At 34.7% G+C, this 17,650-nt stretch overlaps 1 protein-coding gene across 13 annotated transcripts in view; it reads right to left on the reverse strand.

Moving 5' to 3' along the window:
* The window catches only part of LOC100740471, a 157,160-nt gene that overhangs the window by 32,443 nt on the left and 107,067 nt on the right, over window positions 1–17,650 (reverse strand). For all 13 annotated transcript variants that reach the window (XM_033323146.1, XM_033323143.1, XM_033323145.1 and 10 more), the window contains 6 exons: window positions 16,432–16,654; window positions 15,337–15,739; window positions 14,462–14,603; window positions 13,348–13,525; window positions 12,718–12,922; window positions 12,474–12,585 (listed from right to left, as the gene is read on the reverse strand). In XM_033323146.1, coding sequence (XP_033179037.1) covers window positions 12,474–12,585; window positions 12,718–12,922; window positions 13,348–13,525; window positions 14,462–14,603; window positions 15,337–15,739; window positions 16,432–16,654 — 1,263 coding nt within the window. The remainder of the gene's footprint in view (window positions 1–12,473; window positions 12,586–12,717; window positions 12,923–13,347; window positions 13,526–14,461; window positions 14,604–15,336; window positions 15,740–16,431; window positions 16,655–17,650) is intronic.

A 17,650-nucleotide genomic window follows, 5' to 3' on the forward strand; every position in this document is an offset into this window, starting at 1 on the left:
GTTAAGAATTTTTATAGGCCTCTGCTATAAATATTCCTTATCGATATGCGATATTCCTTATCGATTGCTTCAAGTATGTAATTCTCGCCGAACACTCTGTAAATTCAGTCCTAACAAATGTCAGGAATTTTTCTTCAAATTCGCCGAAACTCCTTCCATCATTTTTCCTTCTGATCTTCGTTTCTTCTATCCTCCCACGACCTTTCGAACTTCCTATCTCGTAAGCTGTTCCTCGAATTTCGTTTGAAACTTTCCTCCAAAAAATTCTCCTCGGCTCGGTCTCTTCTTCCTTTTTTTTTTTTTTTTTAAATTCCTCCCCTTAAGACTACTAAATTCCTCTACTTCGAGCATGCCTCTACGATTCCTCTGCTCGATTCTCTTTTCTCAACTCAACTTCGAAGACCCTCTCTCCTCTATCTTCTAAACCATACCATCCCTCGCTATTTCGTTCCTTAAGTACGGTCACTCCCTCGCACACCGATGTACACATACAGTTTTAAGTAACCCATCTAACTCGTCGAACGAACGCACTCACTTCCTCCAGCTTTATTCTTCAAATATCACGTAGGAACCATACTGAATTATCGATTAATAGAGCGTGGAATTTTATGCAAATTCATATTCCATTATAGCAGGTATTACAAAAAGTACTATAATTTGGGTATTTTATGTCTTTCCGTATTACGTGCATTCTGCGCTATAATTTTACACTTTCAAGTTTCTCGTAGACGCGTAAAAATCTACAGTTTGCTGATTAACGATGCTGATTAAAAATAGGAAAGGTCGAAGATTACTATGTTAGGTGAGTATAATTGAAATTATAAATCTGATTCACGGTAACAAACGGTTCTTTTACACGTACACAATGACATATATACAATGATTAAAATGTAGGTCATTCCTTTATCTGTGTTTTCTTCATTGCCGAAGAAGAATCAAAGATTAAAAAATTAAAGAATTGAAAATACGAGTGTCTATAGACGTAATCTAATAATAACAATGAAACGATGAAAGGCTGGATTATCTAGATACATTACGATTTCATTATGGTTTCGAAAGGACGATGGACACTTGTCAAGGCCATGAATCTCGAGAAACAAGCCTTTATAGAGCTCTACCAAGGCGCAAATTGCGTCTCGAAGAATAAGGAAACCCTATTACTTTCTGCTCTAGGGAAAACGTGTTAAGAGCGCAAGCCAGCGGAGAATAGAGTTCTTGGGGTCGTACCGCAACAGGTTTCGAATTTTTCCATCAGAACAGAAAGAAAACTAGAATGGTCAACGTCGTTGAAATATTTAGGCTTTAGGAGAATTAACTTGGGAAGATCGAAAGTTAACAAAGACCCTAAAAATTAATTTTCGCGATTCTTCGATGATATGGAATTATACGCCGTACAATTCGATTCAGTGACTCAAGAAAATTAGAATTGTGTAATCTCAATGATTTATTAACTGTATTATACACATATTAATTAAAATATATTATACTATATAATAACTATGTAATTATATTCTACTGTATTAATTAAGTGAAATAAGACTGTTACATTATATTAATTACATTTTTGCATTGACTATGCAAGGTATTCAGAATGACCTAAAATTAATAGTTTTAAGACATAAGCATCTTAATATTTCTTCGTAGTGCAGTTCAAAGAGAAGATACAATTTCGCATTTAAAATGCACCAACGCACGAATATGCATAAAATTAATATAAATACACAGCCCATTCTGAATTATTTAATTTTGTGGACACTTAAAAAATTCGGTATTTCAAGCACAAATCACTTATCGTTACAAAATAATTCATAACGTGAAACTTAACTTTCATTACAACATAATGCAACAGTAGAAATGATCTTCGTTAGAGTTAGTAAATTGTCTTCCATTTTATTTTCTAGATGAAGAAAAAATGCATGAAATTTGTAGCAATCTTAAAGAAAAATAAAGAAGGGGAACAAAGAGCTTGGTAATTAAAACGTTTCTAATGATGATCAGACGATCGATCGATCGTGGGCGAATTGAGTTGGCGTGTTAGATAGGAATTAGTAATGAATGCGGCTGCGTTGTCGAGAATTAATGACGAAAGACAATCGAGGCTAGACGGACTGAATTTATCGAAACTAATGAAATTCCTGGAATCGCGGGACGCTGGCGATTACGGTCACGTCCTGTTAAAATGATAATTATTTCTCAGGCAGTTATTACGGCTCGAATTCCTTGACGATTCTCGCGAACGAAAGAAGAAAAGGGAAAAAAGAAGAAATCGTAGCACCACGAAGTCACTTATTGCCAATCATCGAATCGATGGAAACGATATTCGTCTGTTCATCGAGATTTTGCTTCACAATTCATATCTTTTAATTCTTTCTTCAAAGTTTTACAAATTCTCTTTGAGTTTTGTAATAATTGTTATATTACTCTTATGGCGCAAATACAAATTTTTAAATGACGAGTAAAAGGAATGAAAGTTTAATTGAAGAAATATTTAGAATTTTAATCTAAATTGATTTTCCATGACAACATATGAAATAACTTTGAATTTTATAGGCGAAATTAAACTTACCGGTAAAAATAAAAACATGTTAAATATGAAATTTTCGGATGCAAGATTCATCGATAACCGGATGAAAATTTAATAATTAACAGTTTGTAATAACTCAGTATCGATACCGATCAACTTCACTTTAGTTACTCTATTTCGAAAACTTCTTGCTCGATCAAGAAGTTTCATTTTCGTGTTTCATATCGATGCTGTACTTTTATTCAATAAAGCCTAGCTACACTTTTCATCTTGTAATTTCATAAGTTGCAAAAGTTCTCTACAAGCCGATTTTCACACCCCTTTCAATGTTATACAATTACTTCTTTTCGAAAGATACTGTATCAAGATATTGCATGTTCGAAAAATGAAAGAGAAATTCATTTTTGAACATATCGATTTCACAAAGTGATATCCATATGTCCCTTTTATTCTGAACGTGGATAACGAGCCTCATTTTATAGGATAACGAATTTCATTTGTCTTCATTCATGGGAGTTTCTGCACAATTTTTTGTGCAATTTGGAGGCATATTACGTTTCGCGGATAAAAAATTATTTTTCTGCTTAAAAATATGTTGTTTCGTTTTTGCTTATTTGTAATTTACAATGTTTTAGGATACAGGATATAGGAAATAGGTTTAACGAAAAAGGAAATAAGGTGTAGGATATGGAATATAGAGTAGGATACACGGGGTGTAGGATATGGTCCAATAAATATTGGGCACAAGATGTGGGAAAAGGCATATGGAAAATGTGCTGTAGGATAAGGATATGGAAATATGAAATATAAAATATGAAATGGACATACACGCTGTTGAAATTAGAATGAAAGACACTAGAAAGGGCTAGAGATACGAAATGTGGAGTACAGAATGTAAAGAGTATATGAAGACGATTAATTGTGGGATACATGATATAAGATGTGGGATATAGAATGTAAGATATAGAATATGGAAGATGGGATAGGATTCGCCAAGCAAGACTGCGGTTAGTTGGACACCTACTTATCAAGGATTCTAACTCAATTTTCTAGAAAACGGAGCTCTGCATGAAAAAGTTTTATTCTATATTTTTTACTTACTTTTATATGAGAAATTTCCTTCTTTCCGGTTGTATCACGATTACAGAAACACTCTGTATAAATATTCCCATAATCATGGTATCGATCAATTTATGTGAACAGAGGTAAAACTTCATGTCTTTCAGTAGTAAAACTCGATACATTACGCGACTATTTCATTCTCACCATTCTCTCAGGAAACTTCCGTTTAAATTACAATAAACATCAATATCGTACATAACCACTATACTCGGATCACGTATATTCCGAGTAATCAATATATCATGTATTTGTGATAACTTCCATTCGTAAATTCTATAAAGATGAACCGCCACCGAAGTAGTAAAAGTCAACGTCGGCAAGTAGTAGGACTCAATATTTTAGTCGTCGACCTATGCATCTTGCCATTTATCATTATTCGAAGGATTATGATTAATTCAATTAAAAAGGAAATTTTCCATCATATGCAATCATCCATTAGGAGTATTAGTTTCCAAGAATTCCAGGATTATTCAGATTATATTATAAAAGATAAATACAGTAGTTACGAAAAGACTTCAATAGGGCTGTAGTTTGATCTCAAATTTTTTAATTAGATTATTGGTTTAAAAAATAAAGAATAACGACATTGAATCATTTCTAACAAATACACGAGATATTATTTAAAACTAACAATCACACGACATTTAGTGCTTTGTATTTTATATTTTTCTTCTACTTGTTGAATTCTTACTTTAATCAGAGCAAATCGTACAATAACATTGAACTTTCCAACTCTATAAAATCGCCTAATCGCAAAACATCTTCCAATCTACCTTCGAAATTAATCTAAATCTTAAACAAACGTGTCAAAGTACACACACGAAGAAACTCGCAAGTCCATCCACCCTTCGGTCGATTAACATTTTTCGATTAAAAGCCCATCAAGCTGGCGTGACAAGCAGCAGGAGGAAGAGGTTAGATTAGGGAATAATACGATCAGGCCGTTCGATTGAATTTCCATTCGTCGGGCGCAATTTCTCTTCCTTCGTCCATCGCGGTCCATCGTCTTCCATCTAATGCTGCCATTGTACTCCGCCAGTCTACTACAAATGGTCCAGAGAAGGAAACGAACCGACCGATCGACCTGCTAGCTCTGCGACTTTTTCTTTCTTTTTCCCATTTTTTCCTCTAACTTTTTTCCTCGATATCATATTCTTGTTCTTCTACCTCTTTCGATTTGTATCTTTCTCCTGTTTCATCGTTAAATGTTGATAAGTGACATATCGTAAGCTTGTCTGACAACTTAAAACTTATGTTACGAGATGTGGCAATTAGATTTTGATGTTTATGCAAATTCATGTTTTTATGAAGACATATGAAGAAATGGAATTTAAATATGGATTTGTTTTGCTCTCTAAATTTTACAATACATTTTACAATACAATAGGATTTCTAGTAACCAGCGATACAACCAGATGGGAAATAATTCTACGTAAAAAAAGAAATTGAAGACGTAAAATAAATTTTGTTTACGTGACGCATCGTTTCCGAGAAAATCGAGACTGAAAAATTGCAAAGTATACTTAAACTTTGCCAATTAACTGAATAGAAACAAATAATCGTCAGAAGGTTAAACTGCAGGTGAAAATAAGTCGAAAATGTAGGATAAATATTTTTCTCAAGATGTTTTGTTTTCGAGAAAAATATATTTCAAAATGTATCACGTGTGTGCTGTAGACCAGTTCTTAAACTAAACATATTCAAACTTTATTTGCTTGAAAATGAGGCCTTAAATGGGAAAACCTTATTTCACATTTTTTCGCATGTAGCGCAACCTCCTGTTGATTGTTCACTCATAGTCGGTACATAGCCAAGTTTAAATATACTTGACAAATTCTCAGAATCGATTCTCTCGGAAATGAAGCGTTATACGAAAAAATGTTATTCTATGTCTTCGACTTCTCTAACGCAGAATCATCCCGTGCCCGATTATACCACCAGCATACCCTGTGTGTTTTTCCATAGATCAACATAGGTCAACAAACTAGGTCCAAGCATATTAAATTTCGTGTCATTTAGCGTTGTCATATGATCGCAAGAATTCGATATTATGAAAATAAAATATATAACCTGGTAGAGAAAACGCTTCACTGGAAAACAAGGGCACGTGCAAATACCTTTCGTAGTCGCAGTACATACAAAAATAATTTCGTTCAACTTTTCAATACAAATACGTCGCTGTATGACAGCACCTTTATAACTCACACGTGAAAGGTCACAGTTGGAAAATAACAGTGCAATTTTCTGCAAAACATATTTTCATGAATATATGTATATAAAGAAATGATATCTACAATTTTTCGGCCTTATGGCCGTCACTTGTTAAAACACAACACTTTCTTTCCCCTATTCTTCCATCGAGGGCCAGAAAAATAAAACCGAGGAGAAGTATAATACAAAAGAAAGAAATTGTCTATCGCATGAAAGGAAGAGGAACGATGGGATTGGCTGAAGAGTGAGAACGGCGGATGAGAGTATGTTTCGCCTTATTATTCCGAGCTTCAACACGAGAATGCGGAAGCAAACCCTAACGCAATTTCGAAATGGAGCCGCGAACTACCGGAGGATTGCATTAGTCTGCGGCTCGTGAATTAAGGCCAATTCCTTTTTTTTCCTCTTCCTTTCCTTCTTTCTCGTGTTCTTTCTATTTGGTGCGTGGAATGGAATGGAAGATCGACGATGGACCAAGAGGAGAGGTTGGCTTCGAGACAAGAGTGTCACGAGGAATAACGATGAACCGCTGTGATAATGGAAGTGCGCTGGATGCGCCACGTGGAGAGTCAGCCCGTGTTTATTCGATAAGAAAACGTTTGTTAAAAGGTAGCGTGAAGGGTGAATTCTTTGTGTGGATCCGACTGATGGATTTTCGGAAATTGACTTTTCGTGGATTAACGAGATAAATCTATACATATTAAATATATAATGTCCACATAAATCTACATATACCCGTTAAACATAAAATAATATGGTACAAAAACGTTAGCTCGTAAAATAAATCCTTTTAACACGTATATTAGCTCGTATATTATTCAAATGCGACACAATTTATTCCCTTTGACCTTAATTAAGGAGAAAGAAGAGAAAAATATCATTTGGAAATTTACAATGAATCTCGCAAGTTATAATGTAAAAAATTCATATCGTACAATACAAGGTTCAAGGCAAAATGGTTCAAATTGTACGTCAATCTGTGATTTGTATGAAAATAAAATGTACAAGCATGAACGATATTGTTAATAAGATGTTAATAAGATTATTAAGATTATATTTAATTCAGTATTTTTCCTTTTTTTAGATGAATATGAATCCTTGTAATCTTAAACTCTTTCTAATACTAATTTTAGACGCCGCTAAAATCTCTAATTGCATTTGAAGTTATCCTCAAAATTTCTCAAACATAAAAAAGAAATACGATCGACGATCTTCGAAACGAGCCATCAACCAAAGTGGACCGTCCTTGAAGTTAGCAAACCAGCAGACAAATATTTCCATTTGTTACAAAGTGAGAGATTCTACGTCTCTGACAATTGTCCAACGTTCCCAGCGAGATCCAGCGCGGTAATTAAATTCACGAAGGTAGAAACTCATTGTCAAAGCCCTATAGAAAGGAATACAACGAAGCGGTAGCCGACGAACTTTCGTCAAAAGCGTTTCGTAGCAAGAATTTCTTGTTCGACGATAATCACAGGGGAGCCGTATTCACGGAACGGAATGAAAACTCGAGGTTGGCGCAACAGGGAGCGCCAGAAGAAGCGTTGTAACGACTTCCGGCCCGGAGTTATTCCGACTTCTTCTTCTTCTTTTCACGTAATGAACGGCCTTCTGGCTGGCGACGACGCGAATCGCATGAAACTTACATTTTCGTTGCAAATTTCGCGTGAAACGTCATCTCGTTCTCGTTAACGAACAGAAGTTTCTTTTGTCATTGCTATGAATAAAGGGGCGATGGTAAATACGAACGGTTATTGTAACAACAACTCGTGACGATTTAATGAAACGAAAGATCGCTGGAATATTTTACAGATTGGTGGTTAATCGATAAGTAGTTTAGGGATGGTAGAGTGGGCATTTAAAAGGAGAAATTGGGTAAAGGAATTTTCTTTGTGAAAGGATTGGACGATGGAGATGAGTATGCAATGAAAGGAAGACAATTTATGTAGAAGTTAAGATAAAAGTTAGCATTCGTGTAGAGATTTAATAATGTGGAATGGTGACTGTTTCTTTGCAATTCAATGACATGAAAAATCGCACAAATGTTTGAAAGAATCGCGTAAAGGATGGTATAATGAAATTCCTTTAGGTAGGTAATTATAATTTTGTATAGAAATTCTGTTAATAATGAGAATTCGCATAGAGATTAATCGAAATTTTTGTACAAATAACTTAGAATTTACATGTGTAAATTTTATATGTAATAGAATCAATTTATTGCCATGATTCTACGTAAAATAGAATTTATTTACTTCTATAATTTTATAAAATAGAATTATTTATACCTATATGAAGTCCCGCTAAGAAATAGAAGTCAAGTGTTTGAATATCTTTTGAAACCCATTAAGAAGAATGTAGCTGTTGAAGCTTCCTTTCTCCGATACGTTTCAAAATGTTGTTAAATCCCAAGATTAATATAAAATTGGAAATTGAAAATTAGAAATCGTGTTTATTTCTCATAAATCCTTAAGCAAGGATATTTCCTTGAATATGCAATTTTACTGGAAGTTTTATCAGAATCTCTGGTTAAATGCATTTCTCGCAGGCGAAGATTAAAAACCTGACGAGAAACGAGTCCGGCATCGCAATTAGAAATTCCCTCGAATTTAATCAAAGCTGCGCGTGAACGAAACATCGCGAGATTCATGGAAACGTCCTGTCAACGCTGATCACAAAATTTCCATAAAAGTCGCGTTGCGAAAGCTGTTCCACGCCACTCATAATGCATACGGACGCACGCGTTGTGTTTTCAACACGCGGGAGGAAGCCTCTGACGTGGCTCCAACAATGAAAGCATTCTAACGAGCGGCGTTTCTCCGCTCCGCTAATCACGGGACTCGTAAAACCATGCTACGAAAATACTCGCCGCTCTTTTAACGGCCGCGCGAAACGCATTTCTCCCGCACGTTTTACCACCGATATAAATATTCGATCGACATTTCTATGTAAACTACTTGACAAAGGAAAAAGAAACGAAAGACTAAGATTGGAATAAAAATATATGTTATAGTCATTAGTCTATAACACTTCAGACGATTTACAATGGCTACGAAAAGCATTTGTACACCGTTGTATTTGTTGTATTTAGGTACTAATTAATTAGGTAATTAATAAGGTCCACGTAATATATAATGTGTAAAAATACCTTTTACAGCCACTGTACTTTTTTTTTTAACTGTACGTCAATAATATATGAATGTTATTGAAATGTATGAATATTAACTTCCATTCCAAATTAGTGGTCAAAAGCAATATTATAATACCTTCTTGTCGAATCGACATATAAACACACACTTATTCAACGTAGGTATAGTTTTGATAGAAACCACTATTTTATACAGTAATTTAGTTACAGCGACACTATTATGAATTTTGTGTTGACAAATAACGAATACATTTTGTATTATTACTTATCACTGTAACGTGACAAATCTGATTTTAGAAGGACTAAATATTCAATGAAATATTGGTGTTTGCAATAGTGATAGAATTTACAAAAGATAGGACAAAGATGAAATTAGCAAGTAACGATAAAATTTTTCAATTAAAATAACAGAATAATCTTAGAAAGGTATCTAGTTCCTAAGATATAGATTGGACTTCTCTTGCATACTAAGTTACCAATATTTAAAGATTTTTATGAGAACGTGTAAATACATTGATGAATTGCTTATATACGAGCGAGTAATTATTAGTAATTAAAATTTATTATTTGATAATCTTATAGGAAGATGGTAAGTATTGCTTTTAGCCATTTGTTTCTCCTTAATTTATATAGTTTAGTAACATTCATGTACTGTTAGTACAAATTGACTAAATTAGGAGAATTAGTGCACGAGAAATGGATGCGATTAATTTAACCTTTGCGCTGCAGAATTCGGCTATAGTTCTAGTATCGCTGAAATTTATTTTTCTTTAACATGGAATTTGACAAAAATCTACTCTAAAAAATGTCCGGATAAAACGTGTCCATACTAATTTTATTATATATGATCATTACAATTATACGTGATAGAATATTACATATAGTTTGTCATGATTATTAAACTTTGTCGAATTTCCTTGTTGGTCATGGACAACTCCCTCATTTTTAAATCCTTAGTTTATAAACAATAAATAAGATTAAAAATAGGTTCTTCTTTAGGTTTCCAACATTATCATAACATTATCATTGTTATATATAGTTTTTTTTGTATCGACAAAATATATAATTGAAATTCCATGGTGATTAGATCAAACTGTGATACCTAAAACAGGTGAGTACATCGTTGAGTCGTGCGTTTAATTGTACTACTGTTTGTGATAGATTTCTTAAAGAGACAGTTAAGACAGTTTTCTTCCAATTTGTCCAAATACTTATAAGCATTAGTATATACACCGATGCAAATAGGAAAAAAGCAAAAATATCTTGAGAATCAACCAATTTTTTCCTATCCTCCAGAATCAATTCTTTTAAAAAATACTTTAACGAATGAACTACGCAGCATAAAAGTTAAAGAACAGCGAAGATATAGTAAATAATATGATATATACATCGTGTCCAATGACACGACGAGTGATCCTACCTCCGACGGAGCGTCAACTCGACGAAAAGCGGCAACCTCATCCCGTCGCTGGCCAAACGGAATCCTCTTTCACTATGACGAGTCCTTTTTCCCATCACACTCGTTGCACACCTTGTCTTCGCGTCACATGTCACACGAGTACACCGCGAACGCAAGCAAACATCGAACGCGCGCACCACTGACCAGAGAATCTGCTTTTAACCATCGAACAGTCCTTCGAAATTATTTCTATCTCCCCCAAAAACGTATTTAAAGGAACCAAATGCCATATGTAAGTACGCTAGCCGGCTTTTAAGTGTTCGTGATACGCGATATCCGCCACACACCGCCACAAGTGGTTGCGTCCTGTCACTAGTCAGGTACTGGGTCAGTTGAAATTAGCTTTGCCAAGGACAACGGTATCCAGGGCAAGTCCTGCGATTGGACACGCTTCTAAGGGATCTGATCAGTCGATCGATCCCTCGAAAGATTCCTCGATCATCGTTTGAAGGGCACCACCCATCCTTCTAATGGAAAATCGAAGCTCTCGTCCGGTCAATAGAACAGCTGGATCCTCCGACAAAATTAGATCTTTTCTAATAGGAATGCAATTTTATTCACGTCGGAATAGACTCGTCGTTAAAGTAAACACAGCGTATAGATGAACAGGTGATCCCTTGAGAGGAGCTTGTCAACACACGATGCTTTTTAGTGAAAACGCAGCTTCGTGCCTAGATAATTCAGCAAAATCTCGATCATTCTTGATCCATCCTTTTCCTTGATGTTAGTTTGATGGCACAGAAGATGTTGATCCTTCGAAGACGTATAAGGATGTTGAATTATTCGATCGTCGATCTGGACAACAAGCCGATCCACGATCACTATGTCCGGTTGGATTGCATGGTTACAAGGGTCACAGAGCTTTTTGCATGCCGTTGATACGACGATGGTGTTTGAGCGTCCAGGACACTAGGATGAAACCAGGAAACACGTCTCGACGCGAGAAGTACACGCACACGCTCGACAAGCAGCAGCTCATCGAGGCTGGTTTCCTCTTCGGCTGGTTGTCGACTGTCATGCACCCAGTGTCACTCCATTGGAACTAGAGTAGCTGGCACCACGCTTGCGTCCACGGAGACGCTGCACGGCGTCGCGACGCCGGCTGGACACGGCGAACGCCGCGCCGTTGCTAAGGCGCATGCTGCCCCTCGATTCCGCTTTACAGAGATATATCGAAGGCGCGAAATTCGAGCGGATTTTTTGGCGCTAGTGGATGATTTCGTGAATCTTCTGCGGGTCTTTCGTGAACCTTATAAGCGCTATGGGTTCCGAACATTGGGATAGAGTTGCGAGGAAAACTGATGGACGTTGAAGCTCCAGATGTGGAGATGAGAAAGGAGATTTAGGTTTGAATTTTGATAGCACCTTTGTGAATTTGCCGATCGATTGAGATTTGAGAGGATTCTTAATATATGTGTGATTAGTCATTTCACCGAGCAATACTGAAGCAGAAGTTTCGAGATTGCGTAATTAATATAAGAATAATAGTATTTAAGTCGAATTGATAAATTATTTTGGAAATCTTTTATCGCTAATATGGATATATTTTGATATTGCAATGAAATTGACGTAGAAAGTAGGATAATTAATATATCTTTAATTAAATTGATGTCGTACATAATTAAAGGTTTAGCAAAATCTTCAAATTATTTAATTTAAGTCCTAAATAAATACGCTTGATCGAGAGAAATAAATATGAAAATAAAGAATTTGTGATATATAAATAAAGTAACGATTTCATTAGAAACAACAAATATTATGATAAAATAATTGTACATTTTCGTTTGTAATAAGTGGTACCTTTTAAAGGACGTTTGCGTCTGACAATGTACAAACGATACTACTTAACGCGGAGCGGGAGATTTGAAATAATATTGGCCAACAGAAACCATTTATTATCACTCTATTATATATGATTTATATAGAGAAATATTTTTCGTATTTCAGGATACAAGTTTCAAGTTTCCTTCTCACGTGTTGCAATTTATCCAATTATGAAATTTATGACTCACCAGTCTGGGTACTGCTATCGAAAAAGGTGTTCGATGTCTCGACAGACATCGTAGCGAATGTTCCGTCAGTGATTTGAGTCGAACTGTCTCTTCGTCCTTGATATCTTTGTACCTAATAAAAATCAAGAATATGTATTAGCAGACAAGAATTATTATCCAACAATAATTAAATCAAAGCAATTCTTCAATTTCCAAACAAAAAAGAAACTTTAGTATTTTGCTAATTAATTAATAAAAAACTAACCATTTTTTCGCTCTGAGAGCTCTGTCTTCTAAAATTTCGACATCTTATTGTTTCTTCTGTGGTACTCTGTCGTCGAAAGCCACGAGCAATAAATATCTCGTCTGTTGTCGACTGCCTTCTAGCTATTGGAGCATGCGGTATACCTCCCGGTGCACGAGCACAAGGACTCGGGTCTCTCGAAGAACAAGAGGAGCTATCTGGCGACCTACAACGCAAAATTTTTATTCGTACTAAATTTATATTAAAAACAGACAAATCACAAAACGATTTGAAGATATAAGATGTAAATATTCGACTTAATTGCATAAGAAAAACCACAGGAAAAGATAAGACATGGAACAATTGAAAAATATAAAAGAAATTTTTTCTATTCAATTGTATTATTCTAACTTGGAAAAAGAGATAAATTAAGAAGACAAAAATACATTCATATACATTAAATTAAGTCTGGTATTCAAAGTATCATATCAAACTGAAAAAAAAGCGGTGTAGTATTTTATCTTCACAAAAATGTAGCAAAGTTTCCAATGACGCATTTTAAATTCCGTTGCTAATTGTAATTCCTAATCTGTTCTCTATCGATAGAGTCGCATTACTAGCAGCCACCGAGAATCGATAAAATGCAGGTACCTGGGCGGCGACCGACCAGCCATAGACATTGACTGCCTTGTCAACTGAGATCTCTCTCTGATAGGACTGATATCCCTTTTATCGACAGCCCGGTCTGGACTCAGATGGCTCCTCGAGTCCCGACGCCGAGGATATGAAGCAGAATCCGGACTTAACGAATCTTTACGAGCTCTCCGACCTTCAAACATTCCCCACAAAATTCTCTCGTATTATTAATCCTCATACAATTTTACACTATATTGTATTTTACATTATGTTAGAGGAAAGAATAAATTGAAGAAATAGTGGAAGGAAGAAAGATGAAGAAGATCGAGATTTTTCGAATAATACGATAGGAACAAGATAAACATGGAAGTTATCGACAGCAGGAAGTGGAGGAAAGACGATATGATTTTTACAACCCTGCTGTGAAGTTTTATGTTTCAATTTTGCTCTCATTTTAACAAACACTGTATTTACAAATATAAAATATAAATACACATAACAGAATTCAATCTTCATAATATTTTCGGCCTTCGTCATTAATATTCGAATATTACATTTTAAGCATTATTTAGCTTTTCTTTTTTATTTAGAAATATGAACGTTAAACACGTAAAATATATTTCTCTATCAACTACGATATTTATGTTAATATATTAAAAACTAATCAACTACAGTATCTATCTTAATATACCAAGGAGTAGTAAACTCGTTACCTAACATAATTCATTGCAAAGAAATGTATAGTACAACACATTGTGGTGGTCGAATATTAATGCGAGTCACTGTACGTGCGATCTTGAAACCTAATTAAACAGATTTGAGAAAGGATTTGTTATGTTTTAGGAAAATGTAGAACAGAAAATTGAAACGAGAAATCATGCATATAAAGAAGAATTTGTTCATACTTATTTGAAACTTGAGATATTTTGTAAAAGTACAGTTAGGTCGAGAATTATTGGAAGAATGCAGCAGGGTTAAATGAAACATCGTGCACAAAGAGAGAGATACAGGTAGTGTTAAAAGACTGTAATTAGGACATAGATACGTGTATTTATATTTAAAGTTACATTGATAGTTTCATTTGCGAAGGATGAAAGTGGTCGATAATGGTTGATGTTAATGATTGTACCTCCTTCGTCAGTATCCGGTGACAGAGTTGGCTGACTTCCGCGACGATGCCGTGCGGGTGGCATCGACTCGTCTATAGCAGCCGATTGTCGTATTAATCTTGACGCCTTGTTTGGGGAAAGCTCCTTCCCCTTCTGATAGCACTGTAACAGATCGATAATTTAATAATAGAATGTTTCAATATCTAGTTTCTATTTCTACTTTGCGTCTAACTAGACGTGTCTGCTATTATTTCATTTAACGTGACGTATCATTTAATACGGATACGTCTGTCAGAGAAGGAAGATTGAAACATAATTTTGTTTTGAGGTTTCTGACAGCATTGAACATATTTCATACGTTATTATGTTGTGCATGCGACAGGATTAATAAATGCATACTCTATTATTAGGTAGTAACATATGAAATGTTCGACTTTGAACGATCTGTGAATTCTATCGAATTTTATTTTTAGTTTGCAATTTCTAACAGTATTATCCATATTTGACACGTCATTATTTCATATAGAAGATTGGATTACTAAATAATTAAATAAATAGTAAACAAACCAAGGATATTAAGTTGTAATGTACATAATATCCAATTTTTAAACATCCAAAAATTTTACTGAACTATAGAGAAGATATATTTATACATAATAATGTTAAAAGATACAATTCTAAATTATTAAAGACAAAATTATCAGACCTAAAATAATACATAAAGATACATATCTAAAGATAAATATATTTATTAAAAGGAGAAAGAGTTAAAAATATGGCACAACAAAAACGGATATTTGATTTCTGTGTTACGACTTAATAAAAATATTCTAAATTTCAGAAATTTTTCTTAAACTTCCTTCCTACGTGTTAACGAAACTTTTCTATACCTCACCTGAGTAGTGGAGTCTCTTCTAGTGCTAAGCAAAGGATGCGTTGGTGTGTTAACATTTGGCGAACCGACAGGGCTGGAGCTACCGGAAGTGGAAGTTCCGGGAAGCGGAAGGTTACTACCAACTGTTGGTGAAACGCTTGGCGATGTCACTGATGACATCACGATAGTGGGGGGTGTGATTGATGAGTCGAGAGTTAGATTTCTGCTCTCTGTGGCGTTCTTTGGATCTAAGGTTGACGTGGTTAACGCAGCCGACGTGGTCGTTATTGTAGCGATCGTTGACGAGACTGTTGTGGTAGTGGTCGACGTTTTCGACTCAGTACTAGATGTCACGGGTGTCTTGCCTTCGATGCTGCTCGATCGGTCGCTTTTATCCATGGAATTGCGCGCTTCCAAGTGTTCCCTGATTATAAAACGTTACTTTATTAGATTTATGAAATTTGTGTGTTTAAGTTTCATTTAGATTAGTCAAATTATTGGAATTGAAATAATTTAGATTCATCAACAATAATTCTTCAATCCATAAAAATATTCGTGTAAATTACTTCACTCGAAATTTCTTGTAAATAATTTGACTTTTAATGGATACCAAAATGGAAAGTGGATACCTAGTCGTTCAGACTAATCGCGCTATTTAAATTAAATTGAATTTATTTGAATTTATGAATAAAGACTTCAGTCCAAGTTCACTCGATTCATATAAATACTGCATATTATAAAAAGACTAGAATACATTACAATTACATGCGATAGAATAATAGAATATATCTTTGTATTATAAGATAAAAAAAATACTCTGGGAATTTGTCTTGCAATTTTCTTGTTAATAATGAACTTTCAGTTCCTCAGGCAAACTACAGTTATATAATAATTATTTTCAGAATAATATATATCTAAAATCAACCTGACTCAAGTACATGTCAGTAGCATTCAAAGCTAACCGTTTCCTTTACTCTACAGGAGATTATTCGGAATCAGCAACAAGGTAATTAAATTCCCTCCTCCAGAATTGCCCCCATCAGAGACAAGTTCGCGTATACGCGTCACAATCGAAACTAGAGAGTCGAATGCGAATGTTAGGTGGACGTCATGTACCTGACAGCATTGCTGGCTGCGCTGTCAGTGCTGGAAGCGCTCGGTCTTTGATCGCTTCTATAATATTTCGTGGGCATCATGCCACTACTACTGTCCACCGATTGCTGTGATTGCTGCGACTGCCTGCGTCTGTGACGACTGCAAGTATGCTTTCGCTCTCCTTGGCTTTTGGTTCTTCCACTCTCACCGGAACCGCGTCGAGAACCTCTCGGATCACTGGAGCCTGAAAAATATTTGGATTATTCGACTATTAAAAGAGTTTTCAAAATTAAATAGCTTTATCGTGGATTTTATATTGGGTAAAATTTTATGTTTTGAAACAATCTGCTATAAAGATTTTAATATTATAAGAACTCTATTGTTTTCATTTATTAATGAATTGAAAAACTATTATTTTATTATACATTATTTATTTATACCAGCGCAATTGCACACATCTGGTATTCGAATTAATATTATCAGTGAAATGTTGGGAATAAAAATTCACAAATTATTAGTACTAATAAATTCTCTTGTATAATAGGATCAGCAAAACGAATAAAGTTTCACGAATAACTTATACAAATTAAAAGTTCGTCATCTCTATTTGATCAGTGGAACCAACAAATTAAACGATAAGTCAATTCAGTAATGTATTATCTTAGCAAATTATTTGGTAAAGAATCATACATCAGTAATTAATTGCACCAAGCTAATACTTTTTCCCTTTTTGTAGCGATAGAGATTATAATTGATTTCATAATATTAAACTGATATTATATATCATTATGGAAATAGTACGCGCGTATCAAATAATCGCGTGATTGAGCAATAACCAATACTTTGGGATCAGTATTTGGTTATTCTATTAATGCACACAACATGATCCGCGAAATTGGGTTATTCATAATATTGATAACGTACGATTTTAGACGCATCAACTTTCAACGTTACATAATCAATTTATATAACGGCAACCTAATCCTATATAGTGTATAATGTATAACTATCACCTTAATGTCTATCTATTTATAATAATATTCTCTTTTCAAATTGTCAACATCTCCTCCATCTGTTCAACATCCTTTGTACAATTGATTCGATGTTACGAGTTAGTGAGATTGTACAAGTCGCTAGAACTGATAAATTCTTATATACAAAAGTAGAAGACTGACGATAAAACAAACGAAATTTCATAAATCAATTTTACCTTACTTGTATACATTCTTACATCCTAATC

This window comes from Bombus impatiens, unplaced genomic scaffold (genome assembly GCF_000188095.3).
Source record: "Bombus impatiens unplaced genomic scaffold, BIMP_2.2 scf_0815, whole genome shotgun sequence".
Taxonomy (NCBI): Eukaryota; Metazoa; Arthropoda; class Insecta; order Hymenoptera; family Apidae; genus Bombus; species Bombus impatiens.